Raw genomic sequence first — 17,085 nt, 5'->3', positions numbered from 1 at the left:
ATACTAATGATATTATTGTCTTCCTTAAGAGGCCCCTCAAAATCAGTTTTGATGCATTTTCACAAACTCCAACGGATTCCATTCAAATTCGGTACGATTATGGCTTTTGGTCCAACTTAGGTCATTGGCTTTAAATTTTTTCCATAACACTTCCGATATTCGAAAAAAATCGATAAATCGATATCCCTTCTGGGATTTTCCAATCAAATCCACTCAAGTTTAAGGCCTACGGGGGACGCAAATTTCCACTTTGCCCCGGGTGCTGTTTACCTCCGCTACGCCAAGCTGTTAGGATTAGGGTTTGGGTTAGTGTTAGGGTTAGTGTTAGGGTTAGCTACCCTAACACTAACGCTAACCCTAACCCTAACAGCAAACCCTAACCCCAACAGCAAACCCTAACCCCAACAGCTAACCCTAACCGCAACCCTAACCCTAACCGCTAACAGCTATTCAGGAAATTTGCAAGAAAGCCCGGGCAACACCGGGCTTTATTGCTAGCCCGAGCAATGCCGGACATTACTACTAGTGTGTGTGTGTGTGTGTGTGTGTGTGTGTGTGTGTGTGTGTGTGTGTGTGTGTGTGTGTGTGTGTGTGTGTGTGTGTATGTGTATGTATATATATATATATATATATATATATATATATATATATATATATATATATATATACATATATATATATATATATATACATATATATACATATACATATACATATATATACATATACATATATATATACATATATATACATATACATATATATCTCCTGGTGTTGGCGCAGTGGTTAGGGCAGCGGCTTGGGATCCAAAAGGTCCTGAGTTCAAGCCCCGTTGGGCCACTGAATTAATACACCAGGGGGTTGACTCAGCCTGTCATCCTTCCGAGGTCGGCGAAATGAGTACCAGTATACTGGCCCGGTGTATACCCCGGTTAAAATAGGTGTACCATATCCCTGTGTCGTAAGAGGCGACCAGGGTTGCGTCAGGAAGGGCATCCGGCATAAAAACGTGTGCCAAATCACTATGCGGATCATACAGATGATCCGCTGTGGCGACCCCTGAACGGGAGCAGCTGAAAGAAGAAGAATATATATATATATATATATATATATATATATATATATATATATATATATATATATATATATATATATATATATATATATATATATATATATATATATATATATATATATATATACATATACATATATAGTGCAAAAACCGATCCCCTTCACGACAGACCAATTGCCTTACTTCAATCAACAGCAAGGTCATGGAATCCATCATCACAGTTGACATAAAATCATTCCTTTTCTCCAACAGCCTCATCTCAGATCATCAATTCATATTCAGACCGAGTCACTCTACCTTGGACATGCTGCTTCTACTCACCCAAGAGTGGATGAAGGCCCTCAAAATCAAGACGACTAACAGAAGATTTGTGTGAAAAATGTAATACGAGTATTTAATAAAGGATCCAAAAAGGAAGTGAAGTAAGGACCTGTTAGTTTAACTTGTAAGAAGTATTTGGTGAACATTAATCAGCTGGAGAACCATTTCGATGAATGCAAATTAATTGAGGGCAGTCAGCACGGATTCACGACAGGGAAGTCTGGTTTAACTAATTTACTAGAGTTCTTTAAAGCAGTTTCTGATCCAGTGGATGCACTCCTCATTCATATATATATATATATATATATATATATATATATATATATATATATATATATATATATATATATATATATATATATATTTTTTTTGTTACGAATTTGGGAATTCGATTGCACACAACATTCAGGTTCCTTTAATCAGTTATGTCGATAAGTACTTGTTCCCGAGATAGTTCACCTTCCATTGTTTAATGGGCAGAAATCAATAAAGGGTGCTGCGATTCAATTTAATAGTTAGGGAGCGATCATAACACAATGGGGACACCCCTCCCCCTCTCTGCGAAGAGCCCTCCCGTCCCGTGATTCATGACGTCAACAACTCCCTCCCACCCGTGATTGAGCGGGGGATGGATCACGAGGGCACGAGTCACGCCGGCAACGGGGGAGGGGTGGATAGGAATAAAAAAGGGATACTCTGCTTTGTTCGGGCTGGTTGTTTTTAGGAGAGCTTCGGCTTCTGCTTGGCTCGGGTTAGGGTTGAGGCTTTGTATAAGCTTCTTGCTCTGCTTGGCTTGGGTGGAGACTTTTTGGAGAGCTGCTTTGTTTGGACGAGAGTTGAGCCGGTTGCTCGGCTCGAGCTGCTGGTGGTGGCTTTTCTGGCTTGGTTCGTCGAAGAGAGTTGGCTGCTTTTGTTCATCGGAAGAGAGTTGAGCTGGTTGCTCGGCGAGCTCTTCTTGGTTCGTGGAGCTCTTTGTTCTCCGTTTGGTTCCCAGCTTGGTGCGACTCATCGGCCTCATCTTGGAGGTGGTTCCTCGGGGAAGCGGCGCATCGACGGGAAGGATCGGCGCCTCACCATCCGGTGGTTCCTCACGTCTCACCAGCACCAACACGTGCTGGTGAGACGAGGTGCCGATCCTTCCCGTCGATGCGCCGCTTCCCCGAAGAACCACCTCCACCTCATTTTACTTAATTCCTTCTCGACTCGGTCTATCTCCTGCGTCTCTGGCATTACTTATATTTCCTTCGTTGTCGTCACCTCTACCTCCTTTAATTTCACCGTTATTTCTTTTAATTCCTTAGTCTCCATCGTCACCTCTACCTTCTTTAATTTCTCCGTTATCTATATATTAATACTGAAGGACCAATTTTGTGCTCCTCCTTGCGGTCGCGTCACGTTTTTCTCGGTACTGTGACCTGGACTGAAAGAAACTTCATACCTGCAAGAGTGCATCGCACATAGTGGCAATAGTCAACTTTCAACTGTGAAGCAGAATAAACACTTTTCGTTTTACATTCGCTTACATGGCGACGTGTGACATCACCACTGAAAGGGGTAAGGACGTCATGACATCGGTCATTCGCTGACGTCATTACGTCTGTCGTCGACAGACCATCACCGCTGAGAGGTGTAATTCCATTCCTCGAAAATAGCGTCTGCAATGTAAAACCCTCTTCTGCACATGCTGAGTACCTCAGAATGTGAATTTGACACAAAAAATGTAACAAGAAACATTGTATCTACATATTAATACTGAAGGACCAATTTTGTGCTCCTCCTGGCGGCCGCATCACGTTTTTCTCGGTACTGTGACCTGAGAAGATTTGACACGGTGTTTGTACGTCAAAGTAGACACGTGCACAAATCAGGGGACTTCTTCACAAGGAGTGGTGTACACCAAAAATGTCGTGTACAAGGATGTTTTGTAGGCCTCATTAGGTAAGGGCATGGAGTACATCGACTGGGATCCGGCTCTTACAAGAGCCGCCACTGGTTGTCATATTGGGCTCATGGAACGGAATCCGTCTGTGACGGGGTTTCGGCTCGTTTCTTTTAATTCCTTCGTCTCCGTCGTCACCTCTTGTCTGAGTTTTTTAGTTTCCCCGATAATTGTAGTGGTGGCAACGCTCGTCATCAACTGTCCGAGTTCATACACTTCTCGTCCAATCATCATTATTTTCTCCGTCAATTCTTCCTCACCCGTTATCTTGGTCCGAACCGCCGCCACACTCCCCCTCGACTCAGTATTTCCTTCAGGTAGCATCCTGGTCCCGTTTGCAAACTTTCGGAGCATTTTTACATCATCCGCCATTGTTCCCAGACTCCAATCCTTGCGCTTCATCGCAAGGTGCATGACATCCATTAACTGCTGCATTGTCACCTGCCCTGGCCGCATCCACGTTCAGTGCTGCAGTTGTAATAATAAAAATAACCAGTGGTGTGGCATAGCCACTTTTCCCATCCCTGGGGTAAGGAGGTGTCCTACAACACTGGTGTCGAGGAGTGGGGGTACAAACTCTCCCGTCTCCAAACAAAATTAACGGAACCGGATCAAGGGTGTGCGAGGCGAGCCTCCGGTTCCATTAAATTACGAGCTTTTTAAATTAATTCCGATACGCAAGATGGCGGTTCAAGGTGAACAGGGGCAGGAGGGATTAGGAATGGATTTAGAAATAGTAGAATCCATGGCCTAGGACGAGATCACCGTGCAGGACTCCATAACGCAGATTGAATTTCCCCCACAATCAAACACAGAGTCAGAAATGGGCGCAGCGGCGGAGGCCGTGGTGTATGACACCCCCATCCCCCTCCCCTCCTCCTTCAAAATCCTTCCCCGGTCCCCAGTGAAACCGCGACCGATAATGGTAGATTGGTCCGGCTAAAGCCATCGTGCATTGCACAAATGGTGGAGATGTTCAGATAAGCGATGAGTGGGGATATGCAACGAATGAACAACGAAATGAAAAACGAAATGGGAAACAAAATGGATGGAAACGCACACAAAGCGAGCAACGAAATGAAGGAAATGAAAAATGGCATGGAAAATAGAATGGATGAAAATATGCAAACGCTGCGGGGTGAAATGCAGCGTGTGGGGCGAGGCCTGCAGGCGGGCATAATGGCAATTGCGTGCGACGAAGCTCTGAGAACGGAGCACAAAATGGCGACGCCACGTGCTGGAGCGAGCGAGCTGAGGGAGAGTGTGGACTGTGTCGGCCCCGCGGTGGAGGACAAAATAATACGGGAGACGTGCAAGACGAGACTCGTGCAGGTGACAGAGAAAGTGACGGTGACACGGAGGGAAAAATTAAATGGGGTGATGGAGACGTGTACGAGACACGTAGAGACGAGGGAGATAATAAAGGAGAAAACTGAAATGATAACAGAGACACAGGAGAAAGAGAAGATAGAGGAGATAGGGGGTGAAGTGAATGAAACTAAAGACGAATGCACACACATGGAGTTAGCAAGGGACAATGAAGGGGAGTTCGGGGAATGTTTCGTGACCCGGTGCAAGCAGCCGGATATCCTCCTCCACGAACGAGGGGAGGGAATATTCCCCCTTGAAGCGGATCTCGACAAGGTGGGTCCGGTCGAGCTTTGCGGGTTAGAGGGGGCGAGGGCTGTGAATGGGTTCACACGGAGCTTGGGGGGGTGTGAAGGCCCCGGGACCCCTTGTGGTAGAGTGAATTCCCAGCGTGGTTTTGAAATGTGTGTTTACAAGTGTGGCGAAATGTGTGCTGGGACACGTGCATGGCGTGGGTCAGAGGCGTTGTGTGAAAGAAACCACGTGTGTGGAAGAAGCACGATGTGTGGAAGAAACAGCGTGTGTGGTTTTGAAATGCGTGAGTAAAACCGCGTGTGTGAGGTTGCTGTATGATAGGGAGATGGCGTGTGGTATGCGGGAACACGCAACCGCATGTCCGATTGTCATGGCGAGGTGTGTAAGAGTCATGGCACGCAGGAGAGCACATGTTGAATGTCGACGGAGATGCCGTCAGACAAGGGACAAAGGCCGAGTAGCGGCCGTAGCTATTTTGGGGACCGTGCCGGGTTTGCACAGCAGCGAGCACGGGGTCCGTGCTGTGCTACGCACGAGGCCGCCACGTGCGCGCCTGCGCGAGTGAAATCCGGTCCGTAAACGCACGCGGTGAATGTTAGCCGATCCCGCGGACGGACAGAAGGTAGGCTGGATTGTGAATTTGGACCGGATGGGTTCTCCAGGCGAGCATGTGTGTAAAGCTCCGAGGAGCAGAGCACATGTGTTCGCGTGGGGAACCCCTCGAAACGCGAGGCTTGCTTGGGTGTGCAGGGTGACGTCGTGGCTGCATGGTTGGAATCCGGCAGGAGTGAAATCCCTGCCGGATGTTACCATCCAAGAAGGGACGAGGTGCGCAAAGCACGAGCAGCTGCCATGACGTCACGGAAATGAGCGCAGGTTGCGAGTTGCCGCGCTGGTGAGCGCATAGAAAAAAAAAAAAAAAAGAGAAAAGCATGCCTCGCCACTTCGAGTGAACAGGATCCCCAGGCAGAGGGGAGGAGACCCCTTGCTTGGGGGCACAGGAAGTACTAGTTAGGGGGGATGGGTTAGAGTTAGACCGGCTTCATGGGGACATGGGTTGTACCTCATGGAGCCCGTGAAATGGATTAGTTTGAGGGATTTCAGTTTAGATTTAGGAAATGGGAATTGTTGGATTTTTGGAGACACGGACGGACTGGAAATATGTAGTAGAGACGCAGCTCAGCTACGTAGAGTAAATGGAACGTGCATGAGAATAAGGGATGACGAGGGAGCACGAGTTAGTCAGGGGATTTAATTAGGAAGGATGGCAGTATAGAGTGTTGGTGTGAGTTGTGAAATGGAAAGTGTGTGAGGAATGAGTGTGGGACAGCGGGCCCAAGTGTGTGAGTGGAGTGAATGTGGTATGCATGGTGCGATGACTGGTTGGGGGGACGAGTGATTCCCACCCAAGTGACCCCGGGGTCAGTTTAATGTTAGCTCGTGGGTTATTCAAATTTATTAAAAGGAGGTCGTTTTGTTGTTGGCGTCGAGAGAAGGCACGAAACCCGTTTGGAGGGGTGCAAGAGTTCATGGACCGGCTGGAAGCGTGGCTGTGGAAAGGTGAGTTTTGTTTAGTGGGCACCCCAGGCACCGGACTTGTCGGCCAGAGTAGGCCAAGGGTGCAAGAGGGGCCGGGATAGTGGAGTGGGCACGGGCAACCCTCGGAAAGGGACCCGGGGTATCAACACACCACGTGGGCATCGGAGGGGGGCAATGCTAGAGAGGGTAAACCCCCCCCCCCCCGTGTTCATAGGGAGCAGCTCAGCTTGGAGGCAGCCTGCGGGCCTGGGGGTGCCGTGGTTAAGAGTTTGGCAGAGGGGGAGTTCCTGCCAGTTGAGCCACGCTGCCCAGCCAGGAAATTGTGTGAGGGCACGAATGAAAATTTGAGGGCAAGGCCAAAATTTATAATGGACACCAACACAGGCGACAGGAATCATGGGTTTTAGAACCGATAGTTTAAAAGTGTGAGGCGTTTTTGGAAAGCCCCGGGGTAGTTTCAGTTGTAATGAATGTTAGGGTAGTTAAGAGATGTACCCCTTTGCACCATCCATCCCTTCGCTCGTTGTAGGCCACTGGACCCACCTTGGTAGATCGCTGAACTCTGAGGAGGCCAATCTGAGGCTTCGTTGGGCCTCGAGACAGGACGCTAGTCTCTCCCTATTCCCCTCCAGAGAGGGAACGTAGGGGTTGGGAGTAGGCTTGGTTGACAGGATAGGTTAGCCAAACAAAGACGATAAAGGGGGTTAGGGAGACAATTATAAAAGGGAAATAAAAATAATAAAAATAAAGAGTGGCTAAATTTTGTTGTGTTTTGTGGCAAATTAAGGGAGTGGGTATGGACAGAGACAGGCAAAGGCGATAGAGTGGGGGGAGACAGTAGGCTCGGTCCGAGCCCGCCTTCAGAGCGGCCGGCACCACCGCACTCCCCTCCAGACCTGATGGAACCACACCAGAGGCCGGCCAGCTTCACCTGCCGGCCTGTTGTACTGCAGCCACCTGTTCTACATGGGCTTGCCTTGCCATGCCTCGTTTGCCTGCCTCTACCATGACCCCATGCCTGCTAGCCCTTGTTTTGCATTTGCCCCTGTGTCCATCCATCACCATGTGCGCCAGGACCATCCAGTTTTGCAAGAACTGCCCTGCAGAGGGCCCGTCCATCCATCATGTTCATTTGTTTTTGTGACCATCTCCATCCATTCCCCTGCACCAATGACTTTGCAATGACTTTTACCTTTTACAGATCACAGGTCCTGGGCCATGGTTAAGTAATGGATAAGTGAAACAAAAATTGTTGATAAGTTGAACCCCACCTGCATGTTTGTTTTAGCGCCGGCAATTTAGTTAAGTTGTCTGAATGAGTCTGAGAGTTTGTTTCGTTAGTTACGCAGCGCATTAGGTTATTTATTTTTGGGACACGTATAAAGAAATGTCGCACTCAGGGATCTGAAGGTAAAACGTACGAGGGGAAAACTTACACATGCTGGTCACACGAAAATTTGACGACTCTGGACGAGTCTGTAAAAACGGGAGGGGTAGTGTTACGAATTTGGGAATTTGATTGCACACAACATTCAGGTTCCTTTAGTCAGTTATGTCGATAAGTGCTCGTTCCCTAGATAGTTCACCTTCCATTGTTTAATGGGCAGAAATCGATTAAGTGCGCTGCCCGATTCAATTTAATAGTTAGGGAGCGATCATAACACAATGGGGACGCCCCTCCCCCTCTCTGCGAAGAGGAAGAAGAGCCCTCCCATCCCGTGATTCATGACGTCAACAACTCCCTCCCACCCGTGGTTGAGCGGGGGATGATCACGAGGGCATGAGTCACGCCAGGCACGGGGGAGGGGGCGGATAGGAATAAAAAAGGGATACTCTGCTTTGTTCGGGCTGGTTGTTTTTATTAGAGCTTCAGCTTCTGCTTGGCTCAGGTTAGGGTTGAGGCTTTGAGTAAGCTTCTTGCTCTGCTTGGCTCGGGTGGAGACTTTTTGGAGAGCTGCTTTGTTTGGACGAGAGTTGAGCCGGTTGCTCGGCTCGAGCTGCTGGTGGTGGCTTCTCTGGCTTGGTTCATCGAAGAGAGTCGGCTGCTTTTGTTCGTCGGAAGAGAGTTGAGCTGGTTGCTCGGCTAGCTCTTCTTGGTTTGTGGAGTTCTTTTTTTCTCCGTTTGGTTCCCGGCTTGGTGCGACTCATCGGCCTCATCTTGGAGGTGGTTCCTCGGGGAAGCGGCGCATCGATGGGAAGGATCGGCGCCTCGTCTCACCAGCACGTGTTGAGAAGCGCCGGAGGATTCGCTGGAGCTCGGGAAGGATCGCGGCTCACGGCGATTGGGTACAGCTCGCTCTCGCTGGAGCCCGGGTCCGAACAACTTGAAGACCACACGAGGTGGAGAGGTTCGATATAGGTCCTGGGTTTCAGCTCACCTGTCCTCTGAGCTGGAGCCCGTTATTAAAGGCCTCAGCCACCATTTCTTGGGTGTGTGTGTATGCGTACGTGTGTCCGTGGGCCCGTCTAATAAGTAGAAAATTGTTAAGTGCTTTGTGTGCTGTACATGTTTGCATTGCATTTCGTATAGTCGGTATAGTTATTTTTCTTGCTCGCGTCTTGTCCCTCCCTCATTCATTACGTGCTTGTATATTGCATCGCTTTTGTTTGCCTCGCCTGATTACGTGCATGCCTGCATATGTGCCATCTATATATTAATACTGAAGGATCAATTTTGTGCTCCTCCTAGCGGTCGCGTCACGTTTTTTCTCGGTACTGTGACCTGGACTGAAATAAACTTCGTACCTGTAAGAGTGCATCGCACATAGTGGCAATAGTCAACCTTCAACTCTGAAGCAGAATAAACACTTTTCGTTTTACATTAGTTTGCATGGCGACGTGTGACGTCACCGCTGAGAGGCACATCATGACATCATCGGTCATTCGCTGACGTCATTACGTCTGTCGTCGACAGACCGTCACCGCTGAGAGGTGTAATTCCACTCATTGAAAATAGCGTCTGCAATGTAAAACCCTCTTCTGCACATGCTGACTAACTCAGAATGTGAATTTGACACAAAAAAAATGTAACAAGAAACATTGTATCTATATATTAGAAACTTCGTACCTGTAAGAGTGCATTGCACATAGTGCCAATAGTCAACCTTAAACTCTGAAGCATCCGTCTGTGACGGGGTTTCGGCTACTTGTAAATAAATGTGCTTGTTTGAATGTTGACCCGTTCGTTGCGTCCTCTTCCCTTAATTGAGCCACCATACTGCGTTCGTAATATAGTTCGTTTTTTAAATAGCCGATAATAGAATCGGGTCCAACGGGGCCTCGCGATAATACCCCGCTCGGTTATCCCAAAACGAGACGAGCTGCTTAAGCGGCTGTCTTTCGGTAGTCTGCCCGCGCGATTAATTAGGTATATCGACAATTCGGCGATTGACCCTGAAGCGCGGGTAGAGTGTTGACTAGGCTGTGGTGTGCTCAAAACACACTCGTAGCAGGATTCCGGCGTTTGATCCGGAAGGCTGCGCCTAGATTGTCCGTTCGGTGGGTGAGAGCGACCGCCATTGGGTAGAAGCGGTCGTCCGCACGCCAGCGGGCGGAAATCTACAACAATATATATATATATATATATATATATATATATATATATATGTATATATATATATATATATATATATATATATATATATATATATATATATATATATATATATATATATATATATATATTTATATATATATATATATATATATGTATATATATATATATATATATATATATATATATATATATATATATATATGTATATGTATATATATATATATATATATATATATATATATATATATATATATATATATATATATATATATATATATGGCTTAAGAAAGCAGATGGTACCAGATCTCTCCATGATTTGGGCACAAGGACTCTTAAGCTGCACTCATTATTGTGTTTATACAAGATTGAAACTCACTGCTTCTTCGAATTCCTCATTGCTTTTCTGCCTGTAAACTTTAAACATTTATGCTCACTTTTATTCCATTGTTCCAACATCAGGAACCTCCTCCCATCTTTGTCCTATTCTCAACTTCATTGCATTCTTCAACAGTGGTATCTCGACCATCAGCCCAATAGCACTTTCATCGTCAACAACCTAAATTTGCCGGTCTCCCAATTGCCTTAATACCCTGCGCTCACGAAGCAAAAAGCAGGATTGAGCGATCAGTAGCGTACATATGCATGTCGTACGTCAGGTCTACATTTTGCTGAGGGTATACATCGAAAACCAGTCAGTGGAGGAAATTGAAACTTTACCACGTTACATGACCATGTGATTATAGAAGTCACTCTTTTGAGGTCAACATCGGCTAATTTTCCAAAATCCTCAATTGTCATCTGATTTACTAGAAATTTGAAGAGGATTTTCACATCACCTCACTGAATTCAACCACCAATTGTTTTTGAGATCAACATAAGCCAAAAGGTCAACAAAGGCCAAATTTCTGAAATCCTCAATTTTCATCTGATGGACTTGAAATTTGAACAGGATTTTCCAAAAAATGACCATCATGTGTCAAGTGGTCTAAAACCATTTTGAATCTCAGGGAAAATCATTTAAAATCTTTGTAGGAGAAACCGCTTAACCGAGCAATGCAAAATTTAACTAATTGATCAACTACCCATGGCAAATATCGTTTGATTAAGATTACATCATCAGTTATGTGGTCTGGCACCAAATTGGATCAAAGAAAAAAAAAGTTGGCTCACACCAAGTCCTTCTCAAGATGCATGGGGTATGTATTCTTTGAATACCATCTAGTTACATAAATTTTTTTATGACATCATAGGTGCCCTCGTTATGACGTCATAATTGCATACTTAGAACTCCATATCCAATCAGTCTGAAAATTTTTGAAGGTCATCTCAGGATAAAATGGTCCACAGATTCATGACGTCATCGGTCACGTGATTTTGCAGCCATATTGTTTTAAAAAAATAAAACCTTCAAAAATCTTCTTCTCTGAAGTAGCTGAACAGATTGAGGTGAAACTTTACATGTATGACCGCCTGACCATAAGGAACAAAAGGTTCACACATATGATATCATAGGTCACAAGGTTTGGCAGCCATATTGGATTTACCATAAAACCTATAAAAATACACCACTCAAAAGAAGTCCTGGCTAGGGTCTGCAATCTCTGATTGGTCTTTTTCTTGTTACCATTGTACTGGATATTGTTTTGAAATAACTTGACGGACACATGAACAGGAATACAAATATGAAAGCGTTGAGCACATCCCACTTTATGAAGATGTGAACCATTGTGCAGGCTGCACAATGGTGTTTGTACAAAGTGTAATGGTTAGAAAGTCACAAACCTTCCCAAGAGATGAAAAACTTGGTTTGTCCCCCAGCAGCCAGTGGGTGCAAAGCACTGAGCAAAACTAACAGCTTTTCCAGGTAAGATGGTGCAAGGCCCTGAAATAAGTAAAAAGTACATGGTTATAAACGAGTTATATTGAAACTTTGTGATACAAAACATGACAAACAAGAACGGCACTCAGTAGAACACATACTTCCTCGAGGTTAACCAGTTTACATTTTGTATCCCGCCGCTCTGGACCTCAACCAAAATCTAAAATGTTTGTTCTTGTCACCAACCCAAGTCATACACCAAGTTTTGTCATAATCCATCCACAACTTTTGAGACATGGTGCTATATATCGTTTTTGGCCCCATCTCTCAATGGTGAAGAATCACTGAAAAAAAAAATATATATATATACACACACACACACACACACACACACAGTGTATATATATATATATATATATATATATATATATATATATATATATATATATATATATATATATATATATATATATATATATATATATATATGTATGTATATATATATATATATATATATATATATATATATATATATATATATATATATATACACACATATATATATATACACATATATATATATATATATATATATATATATATATATATATATATATATATATATATATATATATATATATATATATATATATATATATATATACACACACACACACACACACACACACACACACACACACACACACACACACAGTATATATATATATATATATATATATATATATATATATATATATATATATATACATACACATATATATATATATATATATACATACACATATATATATATATATATATATTTTTTTTTTTTTTTTTTTTTTTTATTCTTGTATCCGGATATGGATCTTCACCTAAATTGAATCAATTTGTACTCGTCATACACCCAATCCGTCACCAAGTTTGGTCAGATTCCGTCCTTAACTGTTCACAGACAAACAGACAAGGGTAAAAACATAACCTCCATTTACCTTTGGCAGTTGAGGTAGCAAAAACCAGAAATAACCCAATATCCTTAAATCAAATTGTTGATCAATAATCTGATTAAACAGACACTGAGAGGAAACATAAGTTAAGGTTTCAACCCAGAGAAAAAAATATGAACATCTTAAAGACAAATAAACTGTCACACTACAAGAATCAGTACTCAGAATAACGGCTCAAGGCTACACAGCAAACCGTTACGAAAGCAAAGATCTGTGTGAACACACAGGTACGTGCATAAAGTCTGAGGTTTCTCCAGCAGAAACTACTCACAGTCGCAAGTAACAAACTCACACGGTACGGGGCCCTACACAACATGCGCTACATGAAGATGAAGCATCAGTTTGTCACAGAAAACAAAACTCACAAATATAAAGAAATCCACAACAGAAGATCAACAACCATCTTTAAACTCGAGCTCACCTGTTTGCCTGCCAGGGAAGCCCGGATTACAGACATTGTGTAGTAAACAACATCAGTGAACTCAAGGAACTCTTGAAAACGAGTAAGCAGTGCAGTCGTGTGGACATCTTCGACCAACATCTGATCCACCACTGCCTGGAAGTAGAACATCAGACCGTAGTCATAGAAATCCTAATTTAACGTTTGTTCATTGAAACATGTACATTTTGTTAGAGAAATGCACAACTTGATTTGGAAATCAGTCCATATATGCGAGTACGGCCAAGAGCTTTATGACACACACCAAAGGGGACTTTTACACTACAGTTTGCAATCTTAAGCTCCCCATTTTGAGTAGGCTAGAAAATTTTATGAAAGTTTAATTGTTTTTTTACATAAAGTGTTTTGAAGGGGAAAATTGAATCACAAAATTAGAGTCCTCTTGACGTCACAAATGTGGACATACCATCACGATAAACCTTTAAAACAAACGAGTCCAACTCAGTTTAAAGAAAACTACCACTTCTTTACTTGCTCCGATTACTTGCTCCCACCTTGTTGTGGGTTTGGCCAGAGAATGTTTTCGATCAAATTCTTTCAAGAACCAGCTGACCAGGACTTGCGTTCGACTGAAAGTGGCAGGAATTTGTAATTTGTTCAGGATGCCGGTGATAACTCTCCTACTCCTGGCGAAAGACACCAATGGATCTTTCAAGTCCATAAACTAATACCAGCAAACGAGACAACCAGCTTAACATTCCGTCCGATGGACAGTGTAGTTTGTGTGGCAAAACTTTGCCTGCAAAGCACCAATCTGACAGTTTTTCGGGGTTTTTTTTTTTTGATACACAATCAAGGCTCCTGGTAGGGTTAGAACACAGGATGGATCAAGAAGCAACAGAACAAAAGGAACAGGAGAGAGAGGGGCAAATGCCAACAGCAGGGCAAAAGGGAAAAAATAGCCTGACACGGCTGAACAAAGGATGTGGGTAAGAATGAGGGGTAGGGGGCAAGGGTTGGACAGGATGGAAGGAAAAACTAGAAATTTGGGGGTAGGGTGGTTTAATGGGGGTAAAAAAGATAATGGTTTTCAATGGGGGATGATCTGAGATGGTGATGAACAGCTGTCTTGAAGACCTGGAGGGAAGAATGAGACTAAAGAATATCTGCAGGTAATACTTTACAGTAAGGTAGGGAATTGAACTCAGACTAGACAGCTCAAAAGGAAAGTGTGTTACCTCTACCCCCAACTGTCAAACAACTCAACATAAAATAATTTCCTTCAAGGTATTTGTAATTGTCATCAAATAAATTTCTCATCAGGTAAAGCTTGTTACTTGTTGCAAGCAATAGACATTTAATTTTAATCATTGAATTTACTTTGTTGCAGTTTTCCAAATTTACTTGGAAAAATATACATACATCTTGCTCTCCAAAGCACTATCATGTGCATGGTCTGCTGAAGGTATATTTTTGTTTGTTTGTTTTGTTTGTTTGCACTTTGTCTCTTGTGTTGCTACCGCTTTCAGCAAATCTTCATCTTGTGGACATTTGATATTGAGTAACTCCATATTGATATTGAGGCACAATGCCATTACTCCTGGTGGGACTTGGTCACACATTCTCTCTGCTGAAGCCAGGATGGTTGGAGGAAGTAAATCTTTATTTTTGATTCTTCTATACGACAGAGATATATCATCATCATCATCATCATCATCATCGGAAAGTGAGGGAATCTGAGTATGAGAGCCCTGAAAATTCCTGGTGTTGGCTTAATGGATACAGTGGTAAGCATGGGATCCTTGGGTCCTGAGTTCAAATCTCGCTCGGCTGTTGAATTAATATGAGATGGGGTTGACTCTGCCCGTCATCCTCCGAGGTCGGCAAAATGAGCACCAGCTTGCTGGGATGATTGAGCCATTCGAGTATCCTGCATCAGAGTGCCGACCCGTCCAGGATTGTACCCAATAGCACAGGAGACTGCTGAGGCAGCACCAATGCTCTGGACAGAGTATGGTCCTGTATAAATGGATGGAAAGCCCTGTATAAATACCAGGTGTGATCAAAACGTTTGGTGAATGGTGCCTCTACTAATGAATGTGTGAACATTGATACATGCTGGCAAAGTGAGAGTGTTAACGCAATAAGCTCCAAACACCGACCTTAACAAACACCATTTTACTACTCGCCAGTGCGTGGTGGCATTGCTTTGTATGAGCACGTGTGCTTTGGTGAAAATGTCGAAGTTTGAGCAATGTGCAAACATCAAATTTTGTTTTAAACTTGGCAAGACAGCGATAGACACACACCAAACGCTCGTAACGCTCGACACAGAAGAGGCTGTGACGAAGATGACCGTTTTCAAGTGGCTTCAATAGTTTCAGGAAGGAAATGAGTCGCTGGAAGATGACGAAAGATGCGGTCATCCATCAACTGCACGAACCGATGAAAACATTGCTCAAGTCAACACCGTCGGCAATGAAAACTGACGTTTTACCATTCGAGAGATCGTGGAAGAGACCAGTCTTTCGGTTGGTTCGATTCAGACCACACTGACGGACGATTTGAACATGAAATGCCTCAGCACAAGTTCGTTCCACGCATCCTTAGAGATGACCAAAAATAAATATACCATCAGAGATGGGGAATCCCCCACCATTGAATGAAAAAGGTCATACATATTCCAGATAATGAGGGAGGTGAATTGGAAACAAGACACCATTTGGTCATCATCTCAAAAAAGTTCCCCAGGGGCGAGGAATGTAAAAACCAAAAATAATTGAAATCAGATAAGCGGTTTTCCATTTATTACAAAAAACATTTTTTTCAAGATGGTCACCCCAGTCGGCCATCTTTGATCCGGCCATGCCCAAAATCAATAGGGTTCTTCCTTTTCAGGTGGTACATGTGTGACTCAAATTTCAAATCGATATGGCGAAAAAACATTTTTTTCAAGATGGCCGCCCCAGTCGGCCATCTTGGATCCGGCCACACCCAAAATCAATCGGGTTCTTCCTTTTCAGGTGGTACATATGTGACCCAAATTTCAAATCGATATGGCGAACAGTTTATGAATTATCGCACTCACAGCTATAAATGTTGACGCCCGGACGGACGGATGGACAGCCGGACGACCTGGGTGACAACAATATCCCCCTTCCGCCACGCGGCGGGGGATAAAAACATGTCTTCATTTCATCCAACTTGTTTGATTGATGCGTTTCGGATCTAATATTCTTACCCGAGGTGATAATGGGTGATGAGTCGTGGGTTTACCGGTTTGACCTGGAATGGAAAGCACAGAGCTCCCAGTGGAAGACACCCGCATCACCGAGACTGAAAAAGGCACATCAGTCGAGATGCCAAGTAAATAACATGCTGATTCGTTCTTTGATATGGAAGTAATGATTCATGAAGAGTTTTTTTGCCAAAGGTGCTCCAGTTGATGCAGCTTTCGACGTGGAAGTTATGAAATGTTTGCGAGAGGCAGTCAGATGGAAAAGTCCAAAAAGGTGGAACAACAGGTGGCTCCTCCATCACGACAACGTACCCTGCCACACGTCGCTGTCTATCCAACAATTTTGGCAGCAAAAGATTCCTGTTGTCCAGCCCGCATCCACCATATTCGCCCAACTTGGTACCATGCGACTTCTGGCTGTTCCCCAAATTGAAACAAACGATGAAAGGGAAGTGATTTGACACAATCAAAGAAATCAAATCAAACACGATAGACCTTCTGAAGGGGATTAACAAATAAGACTTTACAGAAATGTTTCCGACAGTGGCAAGGACAGTGGAACAATGTG

The 17,085-nt window shown here is 43.9% G+C and overlaps 1 protein-coding gene across 1 annotated transcript in view; it reads right to left on the bottom strand.

Annotated features, from left to right (window-relative positions):
* Positions 1–17,085, bottom strand: part of NOC4L (nucleolar complex associated 4 homolog) — a 134,706-nt gene that overhangs the window by 85,326 nt on the left and 32,295 nt on the right. The window contains exons 5-6 of the mRNA XM_085879898.1: positions 13,301–13,435; positions 11,836–11,935 (exon numbers count right to left, since the gene is read on the bottom strand). Of these exons, the coding sequence (XP_085736024.1) occupies positions 11,836–11,935; positions 13,301–13,435 (235 nt within the window). The remainder of the gene's footprint in view (positions 1–11,835; positions 11,936–13,300; positions 13,436–17,085) is intronic.

This window comes from Eptatretus burgeri, chromosome 4, assembly GCF_056783735.1.
Source record: "Eptatretus burgeri isolate ZD-2024b chromosome 4, Ebu_testis_v1, whole genome shotgun sequence".
Lineage (NCBI taxonomy): Eukaryota > Metazoa > Chordata > Myxini > Myxiniformes > Myxinidae > Eptatretus > Eptatretus burgeri.
Note: the sequence above shows the minus strand (reverse complement) of the source record. Positions and strands in the feature narration are given on the sequence as shown.